The sequence below is a fragment of the Silurus aristotelis genome (assembly GCF_946808225.1).
Source record: "Silurus aristotelis genome assembly, chromosome: 9".
Classification (NCBI taxonomy): domain Eukaryota; kingdom Metazoa; phylum Chordata; class Actinopteri; order Siluriformes; family Siluridae; genus Silurus; species Silurus aristotelis.
The window spans coordinates 28,155,418-28,175,712 of NC_139582.1; the positions used below are offsets into that span (position 1 = coordinate 28,155,418).

Here is a 20,295-nt window from a genome sequence, read left to right on the forward strand (position 1 = left end):
TCCCACCTCTATACTGGCTTCTCAGCGACGAGACAGACGAGATTCTCCTGAACCGGCGGAGGAACAACTCGCCTGCCGTTGGCTGCGGGTGAGCGAACCAATCACCTCCATTAATTCATTAATTCTCAACTAATTCTCTGGGCGACAAGAAACAAATGTACTCACAGATTAGTAAAAAACACAGCAAAAATTTGTTCATACCAAGATCTCGTAACACAAATTTTGTTTTCGCAATTCCTCCCAAATCCAGTGATCCCGGGTGTCATTTCTAACACATTTCTTGCAATCTCTCTCTCTCTCTCTCTCTCTCTCTCTCTCTCTCTCTCTCTCTCTCTTGCCACATGGCTCTCTAGTGCCACCTGCTGTTCGAGTGCCTGCAGGACCTGGTGGATCACGTGACCGAGTCGCACGTGAAGCCGGAGAGGAGCTCGGGCTACTGCTGCCACTGGGAGGGGTGCGCGCGCAAGGGCCGCGGCTTCAATGCCAGGTGACGTCGTAGTACAATCCAGTTTTTTACAACACATGATGCTGGAAAAAATTATTCAGTGGATGATTTTATAGTGTACAATCAGTCGAAATTATTATTATTAATATTATTATTATTATTATTATTTACACTATATGACCAAAGGTATCGAGACAAGTTTCATTCTACCACCGAACACGACATATTAGTGGCTAATGGGGTTTAATAATTTTTTTGAAAAAGAAAAAAAGATGCTCCTGTTTTATCAACGTTTATCAAACAATCTTTTTCGAACGAACAGCACGCAATTTATTTGTCACGTTATTAAGGCTGGATTTTATAACGCAGCATACATTATTCGTTATAATTCATTATTTATTTATGATGGCAAGCACTTTTACTGTAATGAACGAGTGTTTGTTCGTTTCCTGATTCTTCATCCGTTTTCAGAAATTGTAATTCTGTGTATCGTCAATTGAAGGTTCACAAGATTCACCTTTGACCTTTTTTTAGAGAACTAGTTGTTCATTGTTTGATCTTGATGCCCTGCACTCACCTTCATTAGTGACATTTGAGATTCGATCATCATTTCGAGAAAAAAGTGTAATAGAAATTGAAGCTCGACAAATTGGGACAACTGGTGGAACCATTTAGCATTCACTGACTTTTTCAATGAATTGGAGATTTTATATATATAAAATATATGCTGATCAAAATATATTTTATTTATATATGCAGCTGGGATTTTTCCGTTTTTCTCAGTTGCTCTGGAGGGTTTCTCAGATCAGAAACAACTTATTGAAGCTACCTGTTTAACCTCCACATGATTTAGTAGCTTCAAGAAGTTTGTTTCTGATCTAAGAAACCCTCCAGAGCAACTGAGAAAAACGGAAAAATCCCAGCTGCACTCTATATTCTGTAGTGACTCAGCAAAGATTAAAGCGTATAGTGGATTTGCTTTCAGAAGAAATTCATTAGCAGTGTGCCTGTCAGAAACGATGAGTGGAAGGAAGGACCCAAATGCAGGATGCTGGCAGGGTGATATAAAATACGGTCTTTGATGAGAAAGAGGCAGGGGAAAAAACACAGGTCAAACACAGATTCAGAAAAACCAGTCCAAAAAATTAGAAAGCCAGCAGACAGAGCAATGGAGAGAAAACCAAAAATCTGAATCCAACAAACTGTCCAAAAATCCAAAAAGCCGGGACAAAAAGAGCTCAGCAGGGAGATCCAGAATCAGCAATCAAAACCAGTCCAAAATTCACAGGATCAGGAACAGGATCAGGAACCGGAACAGGAACAGGATCAGGATCAGGAACACAATCAGGAACAGAATCAGGATCAGGAAAAGGATCAGAATCAGGAACAGGATCAGATTTAGAATCAGGAACAGGATCAGAATCAGGAATAGGATCAGGATCAGAATCAGGATCAGGTACTCTCAGGGGCTAACAAACAGGTGAGATAATCTGGCCCCAAGCATATATATTTAGTGTGCGTAAATACTGGGTGGCGCAGGAAAAATGGCGAGATGGTCGCCGACCCGGAAGCGCGCACGGCAAACCTGGAAGAAAGTGCCGCGAAACCTTAAGTGAGTGTTGCGAGCTCAGAAAACCCTGACAGTGCTGGCAAGATTTAACCACGATTGCGACAGTGTTCTGACTGGCTCCGAACATAATTCTAAACATTTTTTCCATTGAACACAACCTGATGTTTTTTTTTATATAAAAAAAAAAGTGGCACCTAAGATTGACATGTTAAACCTCACCCATACATAATTAATAAGGGTAGCACTGACAGAGAAAATAAAAATAGGTTTGTGCTGCAACTGAACTATCTGCTTAGGTCGAGTTTGTCCTAACAATACAATTACACCTTGACACCCGACACCAGGTTTTATTCATTACAGGTCAATCCAGTTATCGTACGTCCCACTGTCGGAGCGAAGAGGCTCAATGGCAGCCACTCCGAATGCTCAAGCTTCTGGCGTTTTTTGCCAAACTCTAGATTGTTTCAAATAACCTAAAGAGATGCACGATGCATGCAGAGAGAATAAATAGCTACAGCGTCAATATTCAATTCAGTGAATTTGATCTGTAGCAACCACGGACATTTCAACAAGGCTGAATTCGGTACACGCCCTTTATCAGAGCTTACAATGATCTTATTTTGTAACTGACGGTTTATGGGGTAAACAGTGGCAGACTTGGTAGCGCTGGGATTTGATCTATCACTCTTCAAAAAAAACTACAAAATGCCATATAAGTCTTTTGTATGTGTGTGTGTGTGTCCAAAGGGGTATTGATGGCTCTTATCTCCTCTTGTCAGGTACAAGATGCTGATCCACATCCGCACACACACCAATGAGAAACCCCACCAGTGTCCCATTTGCAGCAAGAGCTTTTCCCGGCTGGAGAACCTCAAAATACACACCCGCTCTCACACCGGTGAGATGAACAGACCTGGGGTTGTTTTACACACCCGGCAGGTTTTCATTCACCTCAGTGTTCTGTCAAAACAAATAATCATATCTTGTTTGAATTTGGTGAAGTATTTGTGTAAGTATGTAGAAAAACAAGTTTCGGAAAAAAGGCCGAAAACTTGATAAGATTTAGCGAAGATTAAAATACAAGAGTGTGTTTTAAAAAAGAAGGTCAGCGCTAAGGCCCCTAAAAAAACGGCCATTTTTCTGTCAGGCAAAAGGAATTCGAGACGAGCCTTGTGAAATGGAAAGTGTTCTTCTATCGTCACGTGTGCCGTGATCATTAATGCTATGTAATGCTTGAAAGGTTTTTTATAACGACTGTTCTTTTGTTTTTCTCAGGCGAGAAGCCGTACGCGTGCCCGTACGAGGGTTGCGGAAAGCGCTACTCAAACTCCAGCGATCGCTTCAAGCACACTCGAACGCACTACGAAGACAGACCATACTGCTGCAAGATGGCCGGCTGCCCCAAGCGCTACACTGATCCCAGTTCGCTCCGCAAGCACATCAAAGCCCACGGACATTCCGTGTCGACAGGCGCCGAGCCGACCGTCCCGACCGCCGATCCGCCGACCCCTTCGGCTTCCGCGAGGGCTCACCTGGTGTTACCCGGGGCCGCCCTGGCTCTCCTGCACGCCTTTAGCGGGCCACTCATGGCTTTGGGCGCTTCTCCTCTTGACCTCTCCATGTCTGCAGGGCACACGGGTGTGGACGCCGTACTCAGTCGCAGCAACATGGCTCCGGGGCTGGGCAAGATGCCTCTCTTCGACCCTTTACTGCTTCCTTCGTTTGGGCTCGAGGCAAAGCAAAGGGTTTCAAAGAAGAAAAACGGTGACGATAATAACGAGGAGGTCGGAGATGGGTGCAGCGCTCTGTCCTGGGTGTTTGTCCCACCGGGTATGATGATGCTCAAGCAAGCCGTGGTCAGCTAGACCGGGCGTTGTCTCACGTGGTCTGTAAAAATTATGTAATCTAGATCGCTGGAACCCGACTCGATTTGTTTTTTACCCATCCGTCTCAATTCTGTGTTTACATTTTTTTTTAAAGCAGTGTATTTCAAACGGAAGCCAGAAACCGCAGTATTTCTCCACCCCCCCCCCCCCCCTGTAAATATTCTCAGAGTATCTTCATTCTTCACAGGAGTGAAGTACACTTTATTCCTAAAGAAAATTGTTTGCCAAGCCAAACAAAAAATTTTAATCAAACATGACGACGGTTCATATACCTTGTGTACCTTACCTGAACAACAAACTTGGCGTTCACATCTAACATTCACCAAACAAAGAACTTAAACAAGGAAACGGACTGATCTGGGAAGAAGGTGTTTGCTTTCCCTTCCAGAGACCACCCTGAGCAAATCATCATGAATCATGTTTCAATAGTTTTTTTTGTTTTTTTTATTTTGTCAGACGAAACACATCTGGTGTTGAGGAATTGTGTCGATTGAATACGTCATTGCTGATTTTATTGATCTATTGTTCCTTCCCTCTGTTAGGTTTTTTTCTTCTTTATAGCGACAAGCTTTACTGGGAAACGTTCGACGAAGGCAGCGTGAGAGCCGTTTCCGGAAACAGACGACGGTCCATGTTGACCAGCTCCTGACTTGTTTTGCACAATCTCTGTCCTTACCTCCGTTCTCATCATCGTATAGTCATGTAACCAGTTCAAGTGCCTTTCTTACACTCTTATCGCTGTGCCGTTTGCCAAATTGGGAATGTAACGGCGGCAGCAATCGGTCTCTTTCTTGACTTTTTGCTGATATTAACCACAGGCTTCACATGGGTTCCAATCACGCGATCACAATTGGGTTGCACATTATGCAAATTGTTAAAACAAGGAATGCAGGGGAAGTACTCAGGAAATTAGTTTCACCAGGTTCATAGATCTGACCTGTTTAATTTTAACTAGACTTCCTCTACTTCAGTGGTGGACGAAGTACACAAACCATGTACTTGATTTTAAGTAGAAATACAGTAGGTACTATATTAAAAGTAAACGTGTTTGCTTGAGTAAAAGTACAAAAGTATTTGCCTTCAAATGTACTTAAATTTTCTAAGTACTATGATTTATTCCGGCATTTTTCGTGCCATCATTTTTGTCACAAGGCTCTTTGCTTAATCAACTCAGTTTTTGTGAAAAGACTCTAATGTTCCTCTCGGCACACCGATCTATTAGTAGAATGATATTAATGAGTCAAACACCGAATGATATCTATTTAAATTGAGCCTAAACCCTTTCAACTGCTTAAAAAAACCCCTGCACAAATAAGACCACACATGTTGTGGTGAATTAGAGTCAGGAGTTTCTTCCATTATTTATTACTCTCAAAATGTGGCTTTGTGTATCATCGAAAACCAAAACAAAATAAACTACCCAGCCTGCCCTCATATCCACCATAATGTGTTACGCTTAAATCAAGCTTCACAAGCCTTGTCCCTGAATCCGATTACATGAAGGTACACCATTAAGCTAGGCTACACTAGCTAGTCAATACAGTATATACGGTTGAATGGAAGTTTAGACATCACCTTTGCCAATATGTATAATTTTCCATCATCGACATGTGTTCTAATAACGAGCATGCAGAATATTTCCAAAAAAAAAAAAAAAAAAAAAAAAGCAAACTCCAAGAGATATTGTCATGCAAGATATCGAGATATCGACAATTGTGATTCCGACGATGACTGGCAGTGTCTAATAATAAACAACAAAGGCATATGATAAACATGATATGTGTCATTTTAACATGATGTGTGTTTTTATATGTATTGCTGCACATTTCATTGCATAACACTTGAATTAAAAGAATTATTTTGCTCAATTGTCCTGCAATGACGTGGAGAAAACTTGGTTATCTTCCATCAAGGAAGAGCTTTTAGCAAGGGACTGCCCTGTTTTTTTCCCCCCAAAGTCAGAATGTAATGTAAATACTTTTTAATGTGTCAGGCATTGTTGACTGAGTGTGTCAAACCAGTCAGAAAAACTATAGCCGAGACACACTATGAAAAAAGTGAGAAAAAAAATTTAGTTTTGCTGTTTAAAATCGCTGGCTGGATTTCTGGGGGTCTTCCTGTTCCTGCTACAACTGAAATCCGGTTGTAATAGTCTAATAAGTAGTGACATGGCAGTCATTCGGTAGTATTGTACAAAGTCCTGCTCCATTTATGGACACTTAAGTCATAAATCACCGGGTGTTGTGTAAAGCGGACCAAAGTTCAATGCTTTAATAACAAGATAGCCTTCCACACCTGCCATCAACTGAAAACGTCACGTCATTGATCCCAACACTGGCCCATTGTGTTTTGTTGAATTAAGGAGGGCCTGTTTGATTCAATGATCCATGTATTGAAACTAGTCACACCCAGAACGGTTTGTTCCTTACGGTAAAATGTTTGCATTTTCCCGTTATTTTCCATGCAATTTGATTGGTCAGGAAGTTCACCTGTTACAGCACCACTTGTTGAATTATGCACCGATATTTTAATCTACCGCAACAAGCTAATGGACAGGGATTATCATCATAGAAACAGACAATGCACAGTATACATCGAGCGGGCATAACGTTATAAGCGTTGAAGTGAATAACACTGATTATCCTCAAAGCTGATGTGTTAGAAGCAGGAAAAATGGCTTAAAAAAAGGCTTAATGATTTATGTGAGTTTGATGAGAGCCAAATTGAGATGTCTGGACGACTGGGTCAGAGCATCTCCAAAACTGCAGCTCTTATGGGCTGTTCCCAGTCTGCAGTGGTCAGTATCTATCAAAAGCAGTCCAAGAAAGGAACAGTGGTGAACCTGTGACAGGATCATGGGCAGTCTCATTGAATGGAATTGAATTGAAATTGCTGATGAAGTTGATGCTGTTGAGGCTCGACACCTCAGGACTGTCTTGGCAGCAAAAGGGGGACCAACACAATATTGGGCAGGTGGTCATAAAAGTATGCCTGATCGGTGTAGATCATTGATATACCCACGTTTTCTGTAGAGATGTTTCTTCAAGATTTATGGAAGGAGTCTCCAGTGCCAGTGCTTTGTCTAACTCTACATACTGGACCAAAGGAATGAATGTTGCTAGACGAACCATTGAAAGTTGTGAATTGTGTGAAACTTGCCACCATTAGATTTAATTACTGAAACTGTCAGGGGTGGTTTAGCTGCCGATTAGCATAGGACAGGTGTAACGGGCCGCTGGCCCTGAGCTCTATTTGTTTCAACATGGGGGTCAAGCCCCCAACAGGGGGGCTGTTACTGTACAGTATATCAATAGTTGGGAACGAATTGCATCCGCTTCTTGCTTCATGCTCCGGGTTCCTTAGAAGGGTTAGTTTCCAATCATGTTGATATGTACACACGGAGAAGAGATTTTTGCACCATTAAATAAACAGACAGTGGAAATAGAGTTCCAGTGCATTCTATCCCCTGTGAAGATCCAGCAAAGAATTTTGAATAAGAAGCACGGCTCACATCGAATATAAAAGAAACCCGAGTCACCTTTGGTCTCTGAGGAGACATTAATGATTAAAAGTGTTGACACACATTTGAACATGTGTCACTGCTTGCATAAAAACAGACTGTAGTTCATTCTGTGACTGCAGGTACTGAACATATATAATGTGTGTATGTGTGTGTAACTGTGTTATACTGAACTAAATCTCAGAACTGTGAAAAAGTGCCCTAGCATTGCTATAGTTACCTCCGATCTGTGCTCCCACCTCTTTTTAACAATGCACCTGGAAGGAGGGGGAGGGTAGGAGGTGTGGAGGCACACCTGGTTTCCATGAGATGTCGATCTCACAGGATTCATCACAGGCGCAGTGCTCATTCTGTTTCTCTCTCAGGCAGGATCTCAGGTCCCTGCAGAAACACAAACACTAAGGTAAGCTTTACTCTTCCTGCTCCTTCTCAGTTCTATTAGATGCTCTAAACATATGTGGATGTGAGCTATGTTAGGTAAAATTAGTCTAAATTGGAAAAGTGGAGTAGCTACATTGTCATTTAGGTGTTAGCCTAATTTCTTTTCAAATGTTCTTGTTATTTGTTATGGCAAGAATCATTTTACTCAAAATTAATCTTGAAAATTTTTGTCCTGAAGATGACAAAATGTAGCACAAATTGTGATGTAGCACAAATTCTCACTCGTTACTGTTTTTGTTTACAAGGTGACAGTCACATATCATCGTGTATTATCACCAGTTACTCCATAATACATTGATGCACTGCTGAGTGTTACCCAGAGGTGGCAAAAGTACACACATTCTCCACTTAAGTAGAAGTACAGATACTCATGTTTTAAAAAGACTCTGGTAAAAGTAAAGATGTTTGGGCTCTGACATGTACTTAAGTAAAAAGTAGCCACTACTACTACCTGTTTTAGTGTCACGCTGGTAACTGGACTTCACATCATATTAATATTAGTGCTGTCAATCGATTCAAATATTTAATCACGCTGTTCTAAATGTACCTTAGATAAATACTTTACTCTAACATGGACATGGACAAATATTGATTTCTTTACGCAAATGCGTGTTTATTTTGCTATGTTTCCACACAGACGGTAAATGAGGTGATACCGGAGAAACTGCACCTCTTGTAAATTTCATATACAGATTACATAATCAGAGAACATTTTTATTCGATGTGAATTGGTTTATTTAAAAGTGGACATTTCGAGCTTTCCATTTTTATATTTATTATGTCTGTGTGGCAAATATTCACTGAGATTCAGGGTGTTTTATTTGTGTGTCTGTGAAGAGAGAGTAGACAGAGACAGCTGAGAGATTTTAAAATGTTTTACCTAATGATTGTATCCAGGTTGAAAATCCACCATATAGAACACAAGCAGAGCAAAGATGATAATCAGGCGATCAGGAATGTCTCTGTTCTCAGTCATGTTTTCATCGCTGACTTCCAGTCTCATCCACGTTAACCCCAGACTTTTTGTTGCCTTCTGCCTGCTGATTATTAGCTTCGTAAACTAGTCTATGTCTGTGGTGTGTGAGAGCCAGGAAATGATACACCAGTGGGAGATTGATAAAGCCACGCAATGACAGGAAATTGGCTGATGGTCTGAAAATGACGCAATGAAAAGGAAAAAAATTTGATATTTCACCAAGTAGATTCAAACTAAAGTAATGAGTCTATTTTGATGTACAAAGTAGAAAGTACAGACATTTGTGAAAAAACGTAAGGAGAAAAAGTAAAATGTTCTCCCAAAAATGAATAGTGAAGTAAAATACTTATACCAAAAAAATCTACTTGTGTACAGTAACGAAGTATTTGTACTTCCCAACTCTGGTTACACCTTTCAGTTTTCTACCTGACCTGTTTTTTTTTTTTTTAATCCCTATTATGATACAGGAGAACAGATAAAAATGTTTTTGAAAGCCTTTTGTTTGCAAAGGTTTTAAAAGTGGATGTTGGATGCAACAATTAGGAAGTGGTTACAATTATTTTAACAATCTTTGTCCGGATGACTGGTTTTAGACCAAACCCAAGATGACGTAACTTGAAATCGAAATAAATGAGTGTGTTGGATTTGAGATTTTTCACATCTGAATCAATAGTTATGATCATAAACATACTTCCAAAATAGGGCACCGTTTGACCAGATGGTGGCGCTAGACAACATCTGGCCCGAATTTGTTCAGAATATTCCGATAGCGATACAGCAAAATTGTAAAAAGATTTTACGTTTCGTGCGGCAAGCAAACGTACCAACTCCGCCCTCCACTTGCGAACCGGCGCTCGTCCATGCACCCGCTGCCACATAAATATATACTGTATGGTTTATACAGTACGGTACTGTAAATTGCTGTTTTGCTAAATTATGTACTATAATTTGTTAGATTATTAACAAAGTACAGTATAGTGGGTAGGCTAGGCGATGTTTCGACTTACGATATTTTTAAGTTACGATGCGGTCATCGGAACGCTTTTCCATCGGAAGCCAGGGTCTACCTGTAATAAAATTTCATATGCCAAAATGAAACCCTGTCCTACATACTACCTGCACTATTATTTACCTACAACATTTACTATGTGTGTGTTTAAAGGAACGCAATCTCCTAGAGCAGGCGGCCGGCCCTTGAGACTGTGAACTGTAGCTCTACTTAAGAGAGCCAGCCAATACAAAGGCGACCCAGTATGGCGCTCGTTCTGTAAAATTAAAATTAAAATGCCTGTAATCTGATCGCATGTCTTTAAACTGCTGTAATCAGCACTTTACATGGACGCTGCGATAAAGCAGACATTAGGCAAATGCTCCGAAAGGATTTAGCTGTGAGAGGTAACCGCCGTGGCTAATAGAGTCACATCAAGTCAGTCTAGGAGTCTGTTTTAGTAACAAGGATGACACCGTGTTGCTTACACACCTCAGATCTGTGCAGGTAGGACAATTGACTGGTTTGCCTTCAACCTGAATGCACTAACTTACCCACATTGTAAGTAGTGTGTTCTGTGTAAAAACTTTACTGTTCTTAGGAATTGGAAAGATGTATTTGGGAGTTTGGCGTTCAGCTCTAACAGCTATTCGTTGATGTGCTGGGAATCAGCACTGAGAAAAAGTTTTGGCGGTTCTTCGTAAAAATGATATACTAAGACAAAAATGGAGATAGAGGAAATGATTGTTAGTTATCAGTTAAGTATTTGTTCCAAAAAATGTTGATACGTTTTTTTTTTTTTTTTTGGCAGCTGTAAGTCAAGTCAAGTCAAGTTTATTTGTATAGCGCTTTTCACAACAGACATTGTCTCAAAGCAGCTTTACAGAAAACAACAGTGAAGGTGAATGGTGTGCGTTTGTCCCTGATGAGCAAGCCGTGGCGACAGTGGCAAGGAAAAACTCCCTTAGATGATATGAGGAAGAAACCTTGAGAGGAACCAGACTCAAAGGGGAACCCATCCTCATATGGGTGACATCAAAAGTTTGGTCATAAATCTTTCAACAATACAGAACAATTTGTGATCATCATAGATCCAGCATCAGCTTCTCCATGCCAGGGCCTTTAAACACTCGGCATCTACTTCTCCATGATCATCCATAGGTCCATAATCTTCACGAGGTGGGACGTGACTGGAGCTGGCCAAACCTCAGGAAGCCTCGGGATGGGGAGAGAAAGAGAAGCAGTGGAGAGGAATTAGCGTAGCTGCTGTTCATGATATTAACAGCACAAGTTGATAATGTGCATGTGATCAGATGTTCTGGAGCACAAGGTTATGATGTGATGTGTGTGATGTGTGTTATGTGTAGGCTTTGCTAAAAAGATATGTTTTTAATCTGCACTTAAACTGGGAGAGTGTATCTGAACCCCGAACACTGTCAGGAAGACTATTCCAGAGTTTAGGAGCTAAATGTGAAAATGCTCTACCGCCTTTAGTGGACTTTGCTATTCTAGGAACTACTAGAAGCCCAGAGTTTTGAGATCTCAGGGAGCGTGACGGATTGTAGCGTGTTAAAAGACTGGATAGATACATGGGAGCCAAACCATTTAGTGCTTTATAAGTGAGTAGCAGTAGTTTGTAGTCTATTCGAAACTTAGTAGTGAAAGCTGTAGTGCTTGTGATAACAAGAACTAACATTCCACACCCTTAAACGCAAATATAAAAGGACAAAAGAAATGCCGCAGTGTAAAAATGTGTTTCATTAATCTTACAAGACTAATCTTACAAAATAATAGTTTTTTTGCTTTGCTGAACAATGATTGTTATCCAAGCTGGGGTTTATCAGCCCAGCCTGGTTTTATGTCTATTGACAATTAACTCAATATATTTACATTATTTGCTCAAGCGATATTTTTAAACAGTATCAGAACAATAACATATAAATAATGAAAGACCAAGAGATAAGAGCAGACAGGACAGAAATTACTCGACAGGTTGAAAAGCTTCGAAGCTTGAGCTAAGTGATTGGAGTAGAAGTAAACGCTATGTTTGGAGTACAACGCATTGTTTCCTGTGTGATATGGAGTTAATAAGAGATTAGGGTTACACGTTTCTGGAAAGTCTTTGAGTAATCCTACATCCTTACGGTACTGAGGTGTGCAAGTGTTAATACTTACCTGGGGAAATATTTTCATTGGCAGACTCTGTGGAAATGCTTTGACCTACTGAGACAGATTCATAGGCTGAGATAATGTCTTGAAATGCCTAAAAAAAATGCAAGGGGAGTTAGGAAAAAAATAAAAATCCGCCTCGGAGGCTTCGGTCTATCTGAAATTTCAGACTGTTCTTTACACTAGCTTAACAAAACAAATCCCCAAACCGGTAAGACTGAAAAACAAGAACAGCTCCTGACTCATTATTTTGCATAGTTTTTTAACCTTTCTCAACTTTTGAAACCACCTTTGTTGTATGTTGGAAGTCAACATTTGGTTCAGAGCTGCTGGAAGGACAAGCTATGCAAAGTACTTAAACAGCAAGTGAGAAGTCTACTTGTTCAAGAGTCTATGTCCGAGTACGTGAATAAAGGCTTCAACCCTACGGCTGCTGATCAGGTACTGCGAAAAAAACGTGAAGTGAGAGGGATTGGATAACATTGGAAACAAAGACATTTGAAGAAGGTGGGTGACGAGAGCCAATGCAGATACGGATGCCATGCAATGCTTTCATGATCCTGACCGAACAGTGTTCAAAAGGCCATTGGAAATATGGAGTACTCAGAGTGGACAGACATGAGTGACGTATAGAAACTAATGGCAATCCTGAAGGACATGCAGAACCCTTTGGTTCTCATACCTGTAAACTAGGCAAACCACAATTTTCACTGTTGATGGATGAGGTATGGATATATGTGTGCGGTATGAAAAATCAAGCGTCACGATTTAGTGACGGGCCAACTTGCGAAAGGAGTTTTCATAGCTCTAAAAATGCTTTTATTCATACTTTTCGACTAGGCTTATACTTGTCCCTATGATGACTTGCTAGAGGTCTTGACGTGTTTAGGCAGACCACTGTACCTGTTTGTTAAGATGGATCCTTCCTCCAAGTGATTGCTGCAAAAAAACTGAGATAAAGTTGAGAATTTAAAACGTTACAGGCGGCTGCACACTGTTAGCTAGAACATGGGTAAGAGGTGCTTCTGGTATTTTCAGCTACAAATACACATCTGCATCTGCATTTTTGTTGTTGTCTTGATTACTTTACACTGGTTTGTGAATTGCAAATAGCTGGGAGCACATTAACAAAGAATAAACTGATAAAGGACAAATGTGCAAACCAAGATTGCGCAAGCAACAACGAGTATATTTCGAACTCCGGTATATGCTTTATTAAAACTCATTTTAATGAGTGTTTGAGATTCAGGTGTCCGGATTAAGTGTATAAACTGTTGATACACCATGATCCCTGATCGCAGACCTGTGAAGCTTTAATGAGAGTTGTAAATATTAGTAGCTCGATTAATAAAGTCTCAGTGGTGCAGGAAAAGATGTCCAAACTACAGAGTGTTGTCTAGGTGGGGAGTCCAAATGCTTAGTGACAAGCTTTCGAGGGAATAACGGTAATGCTTGATAACGCCGAGGCAGTGCTTTCTTAAAGTGTCCTTCATTGTACTCTTATTTGTAATGTTCCTGGAGCAATTCACACATTTTTCACCGTTTTGGGAAACAATTACAAAATCGTCAAAAAAACAAACCAGCAATAGGTTTGAGAGACTAATTTCTAAAGGATTTAAGCTGGTTTTGCATGTTGGACAAAAAATCTTTTGATGCAAATCCATGTTTGTGTGTTCGGTATATATAATGCCTGGGGCTTCCAGAGTAGAAACACTAGAAATAGTTGTACTGCAGGATATGCAGAGAAAACATCATTCATGCAGCACAAAACAATCACAGAGCTGTAATTCACCCTGTATACCACTAGCACCTTGTTGAGATATTGTACAATGGTGAGTGAAGCTCATGCAGTGTAATAAAGTCAATGTACTTGCCTTTTTTGTTCTTTGGTAGACTGTAGACTAATCATAAATGTGGTTTAGCTCTAAATACTTCTTCTCTTCTTTCTCCCTCTCTTTTAGATAATGACACCCTTAATCCAGGGCAAGTTTAAAATCTGCTTTATCTTCTTGCTCCTCGTCACCTTCATTGGCCTCGTGACTGTCAACTTCTTAAATACTGAGTTTAAACCTTCCAAACTGTTCTTTAATAATGTTGGCCAAAAACTCCGCTTTATTTACTTGCTGTCGAACCCCCAAAAAGTCAGCAATGAAACGATGACGACTGAACCGCAGGTATCTAATACAACAAATGTATTAGTGTCCATGGCAAGCATGCTTAACGACACTGAGAATCAAAAAACAAAAGTGCCGACTAATCAGGATCTGACATCAACCGTGGCACAACCAGACCACGAAGCCTATCCACGCAACTACCAATTTATCCTAGACGAGCCGGATATATGTAAGCAGCGCAAGCCGTTCTTGGTCCTCATGGTCCCAGTGGCACCTCAACAACTGGAGGCTCGTGACGCTATTAGGATCACGTGGGGCAACGAGAGTGTTGTTCAAGGGAAAAACGTAATTGTGTTGTTTATGCTGGGATTAAACGGAGAAGAGGACGAGGCGAAACAGCTTGAGCGCTTGATTCCGGAAAGCCAGCAACACCATGACCTGATTCAGAGTAACTTTCTTGACACGTACAAAAACCTGACCACTAAGACCATGGTGATCCTGGACTGGCTGGCCACACGCTGTCCTCAAGCCTCCTACGCCATGAAGATCGATTCGGACATGTTCTTGAATGTGGAGAATCTCATGAGCTTGCTGCTTATGGAAAACACCCCGAAGGAAAACTACATAACTGGGATGGTTATGTGGAACCGGCCCGTAGTGCGAAACAAATTTTCCAAGTGGTATGTTCCGGAGGAAGTCTACCCGGAAAACGTTTACCCTACCTACTTGCTAGGGATGGGTTACGTGTTCTCCAACGATCTTCCCGAGAAGCTGGTCAAGGTCTCTAAACACATACGTCCGTTTTACATCGAGGACGCGTACGTGGGAGCGTGTTTGAAAAAACTGGGATTCGCTCCTTCGAACCCTCCCGACCCGTCCAAGTTCAAGGCGTATTTTAATGGCGCATATGACCGCAATGAGTTCACCAGGGTCATCACAACTATCCTCGGCTCTCCGCAGCAGCTAATAAATTTCTGGCAGGACTTAAAGAGGCCGACATGATCGTCACATCTTTAATTGACCTGTTTTTTTTTTTTTTTTTAGAATTTTGTAATTTTTACACCAAGACAAAACTCATCATATAAGACTGCTAAATGTCTAAATGTTAACATGAAGTTCAGGTTCATATGGATTTCCTCCAGGAGGTAAGTCCTGGAGGAAATCCATATGAACCTGAACTTCATGTTAACATTTAGCAGTCTTATATGATGAGTGGCATGTTGGCCACTTCAGTTTGCCCTATGTGTAAGTGATGGGTGTACGCCATGGACTGTGAAGTATTTCCTCCTCTTCGCACCCAGTGTTCGAGTGGGATTGGATCCGCCATGTGCATCTCAAGCATGTCCAGTTACAGAAGGGCGATTTTCGACTACACAATAAAGGGTCGCTTTATCAAAAAGCTGTGAAGGGCCCTCACGTTTTAAGTTCAAGTTCAAATTTTATTTGTCAGATACACATACATACAGAGTACGACATGCAGTGAAATGCTTTACACGACTGTCCAACATTTAAGCATGAAAAAAGGAATAGAATATAAGGATAAAAAAAGAAAGAACTCTTTGTGAATAAGAACATTTATATTTTCTGGATGTTAATATATTGAGGACAAGAATGTGGAGACATGTTTACATTAATGACTGTTCATCCTCATGAACAATTTTGTCTATTTATTAATAATAATATATAATAATACTAATTATATATATATATATATATATATATATATATATATATATATATATATATATATATATACACACACATGTATATATATATGGACAAAAAAGCCACCTATTTCACATTTAAGATCATAACCTCCACTCTGTGCTGTGGTAACAGTCTGTGGAACCACAAAAGACTGAAAAAGTCAGGTGCCTCAATACTTTTGTCTATATAGTGTATATTTGAAGGAAAATGTTGATCTTTTTGGGTGAGATAGACTTCAAATTTAATTTCTATTTCATATCGCTTTTGTAGCTCCGCCTTTATTTTTCTGTTTGCTAAAAAAAAAAAAAACAACCAAAAAAATAAAGATTAAAGAGGGATGTTTACCGTTGTTTATATATATATATATATATATAAAAAAAACTATTTATTTTGCTTTTGCTGAACTGTCCATTTTCTACCTTATGTGCTTCCAGATACACCTATTTATTAAACACATTTTTTATTTATTTTTATCTGGGTGCACTTTAACGAAGAATCAATTGTTAGAAATAAATGTGTGTACAAAGTGTGTGTGTGTTGCTTCTTCTTCTTCTTCTTCTTCTTTCGGCTGCTCCCATTAGGGGTCGCCACAGCGGATCATCCGTCTCCATACCACCCTGTCCTCTATATCTGCCTCTTTTACACCAACTACCTGCTTGTCTTCCCTCACCACATCCATGAACCTCCTCCTTGGCCTTCCTTTTTTCCTCCTTCCTGGTGGCTCCATCCTCAGCATTCTTCTACCAATATAATTCATGTCCCTTCTCTGCACATGTCCAAACCATCTCAATCTCGCCTCCCTCACCTTGTCACCAAAACATCCTACATGCGCTGTCCCTCTAATAAACTCATTTCCAATCTTGTCCATCTTTGTCACTCCCAACGAAAACCTTAACATCTTCAGCTCTGCCACCTTCAGCTCCATCTCCTGTCTTTTACTCAATGCCACTGTCTCTAATCCATACAACATCGCAGGTCTCACCACAGTCCTATAAACTTTCCCTTTCATTCTTGCAGATACTCTTCTATCACAAATCACTCCTGTCACTCTTCTCCACCCACTCCACCCTGCCTGCACTCTTTTCTTTACTTCCCTAACACACTCTCCATTACTTTGCACTGTTGACCCCAGGTACCTGAACTACCTGAACATCTCCTAAAGGAGATGTGCAGTCTTGCAGTAACTACAGGGGAATTAAGTTGATCAGTCACACCATGATGTTATGGGAAAGAGTAGTGGAAGCCAGGCTGAGAGAAGAGGTGACCATCTGTGAGCAACAGTATGGTTTCATGCCGAGGAAGAGCACCACAGATGCCTTATTTGCTTTGAGGATGTTGATGGAGAAGTATAGAGAAGGACAGAAGGAATTGCATTTTGTATTTGTGGATTTAGAGAAAGCGTACGACAGAGTGCCAAGAGAGGAGTTGGTTTTGCCAACCTCTTTCCCCTAATGCTCTCCTGCACTTCCTCATTCCACCACCACGTCTCCTTGTCTTGCTTTCTATTTCCAGATGTCACTCCAAGTACTTTTCTAGCTGCCTCCCTCATCACTCCTGCAGTAGTTGCCCAATCATCCAACACCTCTTCAACACCACCGAGGCCCTGTCTGACCTCTTCCCTGAACCTCACACTACACTCTTCCTCCTTAAGTTTCCACCATCTTATTCTTCTTTCAGTCCTCACTCTCCTCCTCTTCTTCTTCGCCTCCAAAACCATCCTACAGACCACCATCCGATGCTGTCTAGCTACATTGTCCCCTGCCAACACCTTACAGTCTCCAATCTCCTTCAGGTTGCATCTCCTGCATAGCACATAGTCCACCTGTGTGCACCTTCCTCCACTCTTATACGTCACCCTATGATTCTCCTTCTTCTTAAAATAAGTATTCACCACTGCCATTTCCATCCTTTCAGCAAAATCTACCACCATCTGCCCTTCCACATTCCTCTCCTTAAAACCATACCTACCCATCACCTCCTCATCGCCTCTGTTCCCTTCACCTACATGCCCATTAAAGTCTGCCCCAATCACCAATCGTTCTTTCCTAGGTACACCATCTACCACTTCATCTAATTCACTCCAGAATTTTTCCTTCTCCTCCATCTCACAGCCAACTTGGGGAGCATAGGCACTGATGACATTCATCATCATCCCTTCAACTTCCACCTTCACGATCATCACCCTATCAGAAACTCTCTTCACCTCCACTACACTCTTACTGTACTCTTCCTTCATAATCACCCCTACACCATTTCTCTTTCCATCCACACCATGATAAAACAGTTTAAACCCACCTCCAATGTTCCTGGTCTTACTCCCTTTCCACTTGGTCTCCTGAACACACAGCATATCTACCTTTCTTCTCTCCATCATATCAGCTACCTCTCTCCCTTTACCCGTCATAGTACCAACATTTAAAGTACCAACCCGAACCTCCACTCTCCTACACTGCTCCTTTCCCTGCCGTCTCCGTAGACGTCTTCCTCCTCTCCTCCTCCTCCTTCGGCCAACAGTAGCCCAATTTCCACCGGTACCCTGTCGGCTAACGATACCTGTGGCGGTCGTTGTTAACCCGGGCCTCGACCGATCCGGTATGAAATTCTCATTTGTGATCCGCATATTTGATTTGGCACATGTTTTACGCTGGATGCCCTTCCTAACGCAACCCTCCCCATTTACCCGGGCTTGGGACCGGCACTAAGAGTGCACTGGCTTGTGCCCCCCTAATGGCTGGGTTAAAGTGTGTGTGTTGCATTTAACCTAAAAAAAAAAGTTAGATCATGTTGTAAAATACTTAAGTATAAAATATTAGAATTACAGTGCAATTACCGTACATACATACATACATACATATATATATATATATATATATATATATATATATATATATATATATATATATATATATATATATATATATATATTTAAATTTGTCGAGCCATCACCAAGCAAATAGTTGCCTACATCATCATCTACAGTCTACATCTACTACATCTACACTGCCTACATGCGGATCTCATACAAATACATGTGCAGACAGATGTCATACCTGAAAGTTCAGAGATAAGGTGAAAAAACTCCTCTCTTCTGGGAAGATGCGCTACTAGATTTTAGAGTGTGCTGGTGGAGATTTCCGTGCGATTCATTCAGCCACAAATAATCTGACTTAGAGAAAACAGTTTGGGGAAGAACCACAAATGGCTGAAAAAGTCAGGTGTCCAAAAACCTTTGTCCATTTAGTGTGTCAATCTTTTTTTTATTTTTTTTCAAGGATTTTTGAGTACATTCCATTTCCCCCTCCTGCAGAAATTGCATATATTTCTTTAATCAAATTTCTTATCAAGAAATCGGCAACATCGGACTGTTTTAAAACAGTTATATAAATAGTAAACAGTTATAAAAAAAATTTTTAAAATAAAATACGATTCTCACACAGGAAGATCTCTTGGATGTTTGTTTATGATAATTTTTTATTCCGATATGTAGTCTCAGGAGTCTACAGAGAAGCCTATGGTAAAAAACACCACTATCAGAAAATGGTTCTTGAATTCTTAGCTACTTCTTCGAACTCTTTTGGGTGGAATCGTACATAGGACCCCTTCTACCAGAGATGAACTGAAGTACTCAAGGGCTTCTAGCGCTTGCTCAGAAAGAGTATCTTACATAGATAAAACGATATGTACTTAAAGTGTAGTCCATAAAAACATGTTGACTTTTGATTGGGAAACCAGTTCCTGACTGCTCCTTTTAGCGCTACACTCGATCGTGCAACTTTTAGAAAGTGGTTGTAGCGGTGAACTCGTGCTATCGTTCTGATACCTGCTACACCTTATTTGAAACGGATACTTTGTTTGCTTTGGAAAGGGGACAAAAGCCGGTTGTGGAACTCTAAGAGGAAAATTGCTTAATACAATGATGAGTTTTTTTTAAATTGGGTAAGGGCGAGGCCTATTTGTTTTCGCGTGTGTTCAGATGGTTGTGTTTGATCATTTTCACATGTCAACAAAGGACATCTCTATATAGACTATAGGCACAAAACAATTGGGAGATCTGACATTTCCAGGCATTGTGGGTCTCTTTTTGAAACTGTTACTACCAAGTTAGAGCTCTACAGCAGGAGAACTACTATTCCAACCCATATAAAGCAAATCTTAATGGAGCTCTCTGTTTCGCCCTGAGATATTGTCATGCTGCCAAGTGTCAGTTGAATGAACATTTTTCCTACACCTGGCACTTGGCAGCATGACAATATCTCAGGGCAAAACAGAGAGCTCCATTAAAATTTGCTTTATATGGGTTGGACTGGTAGTTCTCCTGCTGTAAAGCTCTGAACCCTATTAAAACATCAGAAATGTGAATGCTGACTGAATCCACAGGCCTCCTCACCTCACCTCCATCAGTTCCTGACTTTTCTGGCTGAATGAATCTCCACAAGCACAATCCAAAATCTAGTGGAACATCTTCCCAGAAGAGTGGAG

General features: G+C 40.7%; 2 protein-coding genes across 4 annotated transcripts in view; both read left to right on the forward strand.

The window, feature by feature from the left end:
* Positions 1 to 5,673, forward strand: part of glis2a (GLIS family zinc finger 2a) — a 16,478-nt gene extending 10,805 nt beyond the window's left edge. For all 3 annotated transcript variants that reach the window (XM_083549767.1, XM_083549768.1, XM_083549766.1), the window contains 4 exons: positions 1 to 88; positions 354 to 487; positions 2,795 to 2,913; positions 3,291 to 5,673. The exon at positions 1 to 88 is cut by the window's left edge and continues 104 nt beyond it. In XM_083549767.1, coding sequence (XP_083405893.1) covers positions 1 to 88; positions 354 to 487; positions 2,795 to 2,913; positions 3,291 to 3,880 — 931 coding nt within the window. In that variant the 3' untranslated portion in view covers positions 3,881 to 5,673. The remainder of the gene's footprint in view (positions 89 to 353; positions 488 to 2,794; positions 2,914 to 3,290) is intronic.
* A 1,855-nt stretch (positions 5,674 to 7,528) lies between these two features.
* Positions 7,529 to 15,169, forward strand: LOC310730705 (beta-1,3-galactosyltransferase 1-like). Its single transcript, XM_083549769.1, has 2 exons — positions 7,529 to 7,824; positions 13,957 to 15,169. The coding sequence occupies exons 1-2, from the start codon at positions 7,726 to 7,728 to the stop codon at positions 15,109 to 15,111; spliced, it is 1,254 nt and encodes a 417-aa protein (XP_083405895.1). The 5' UTR covers positions 7,529 to 7,725; the 3' UTR covers positions 15,112 to 15,169.
* The last annotated feature ends 5,126 nt before the right edge of the window (positions 15,170 to 20,295 follow it).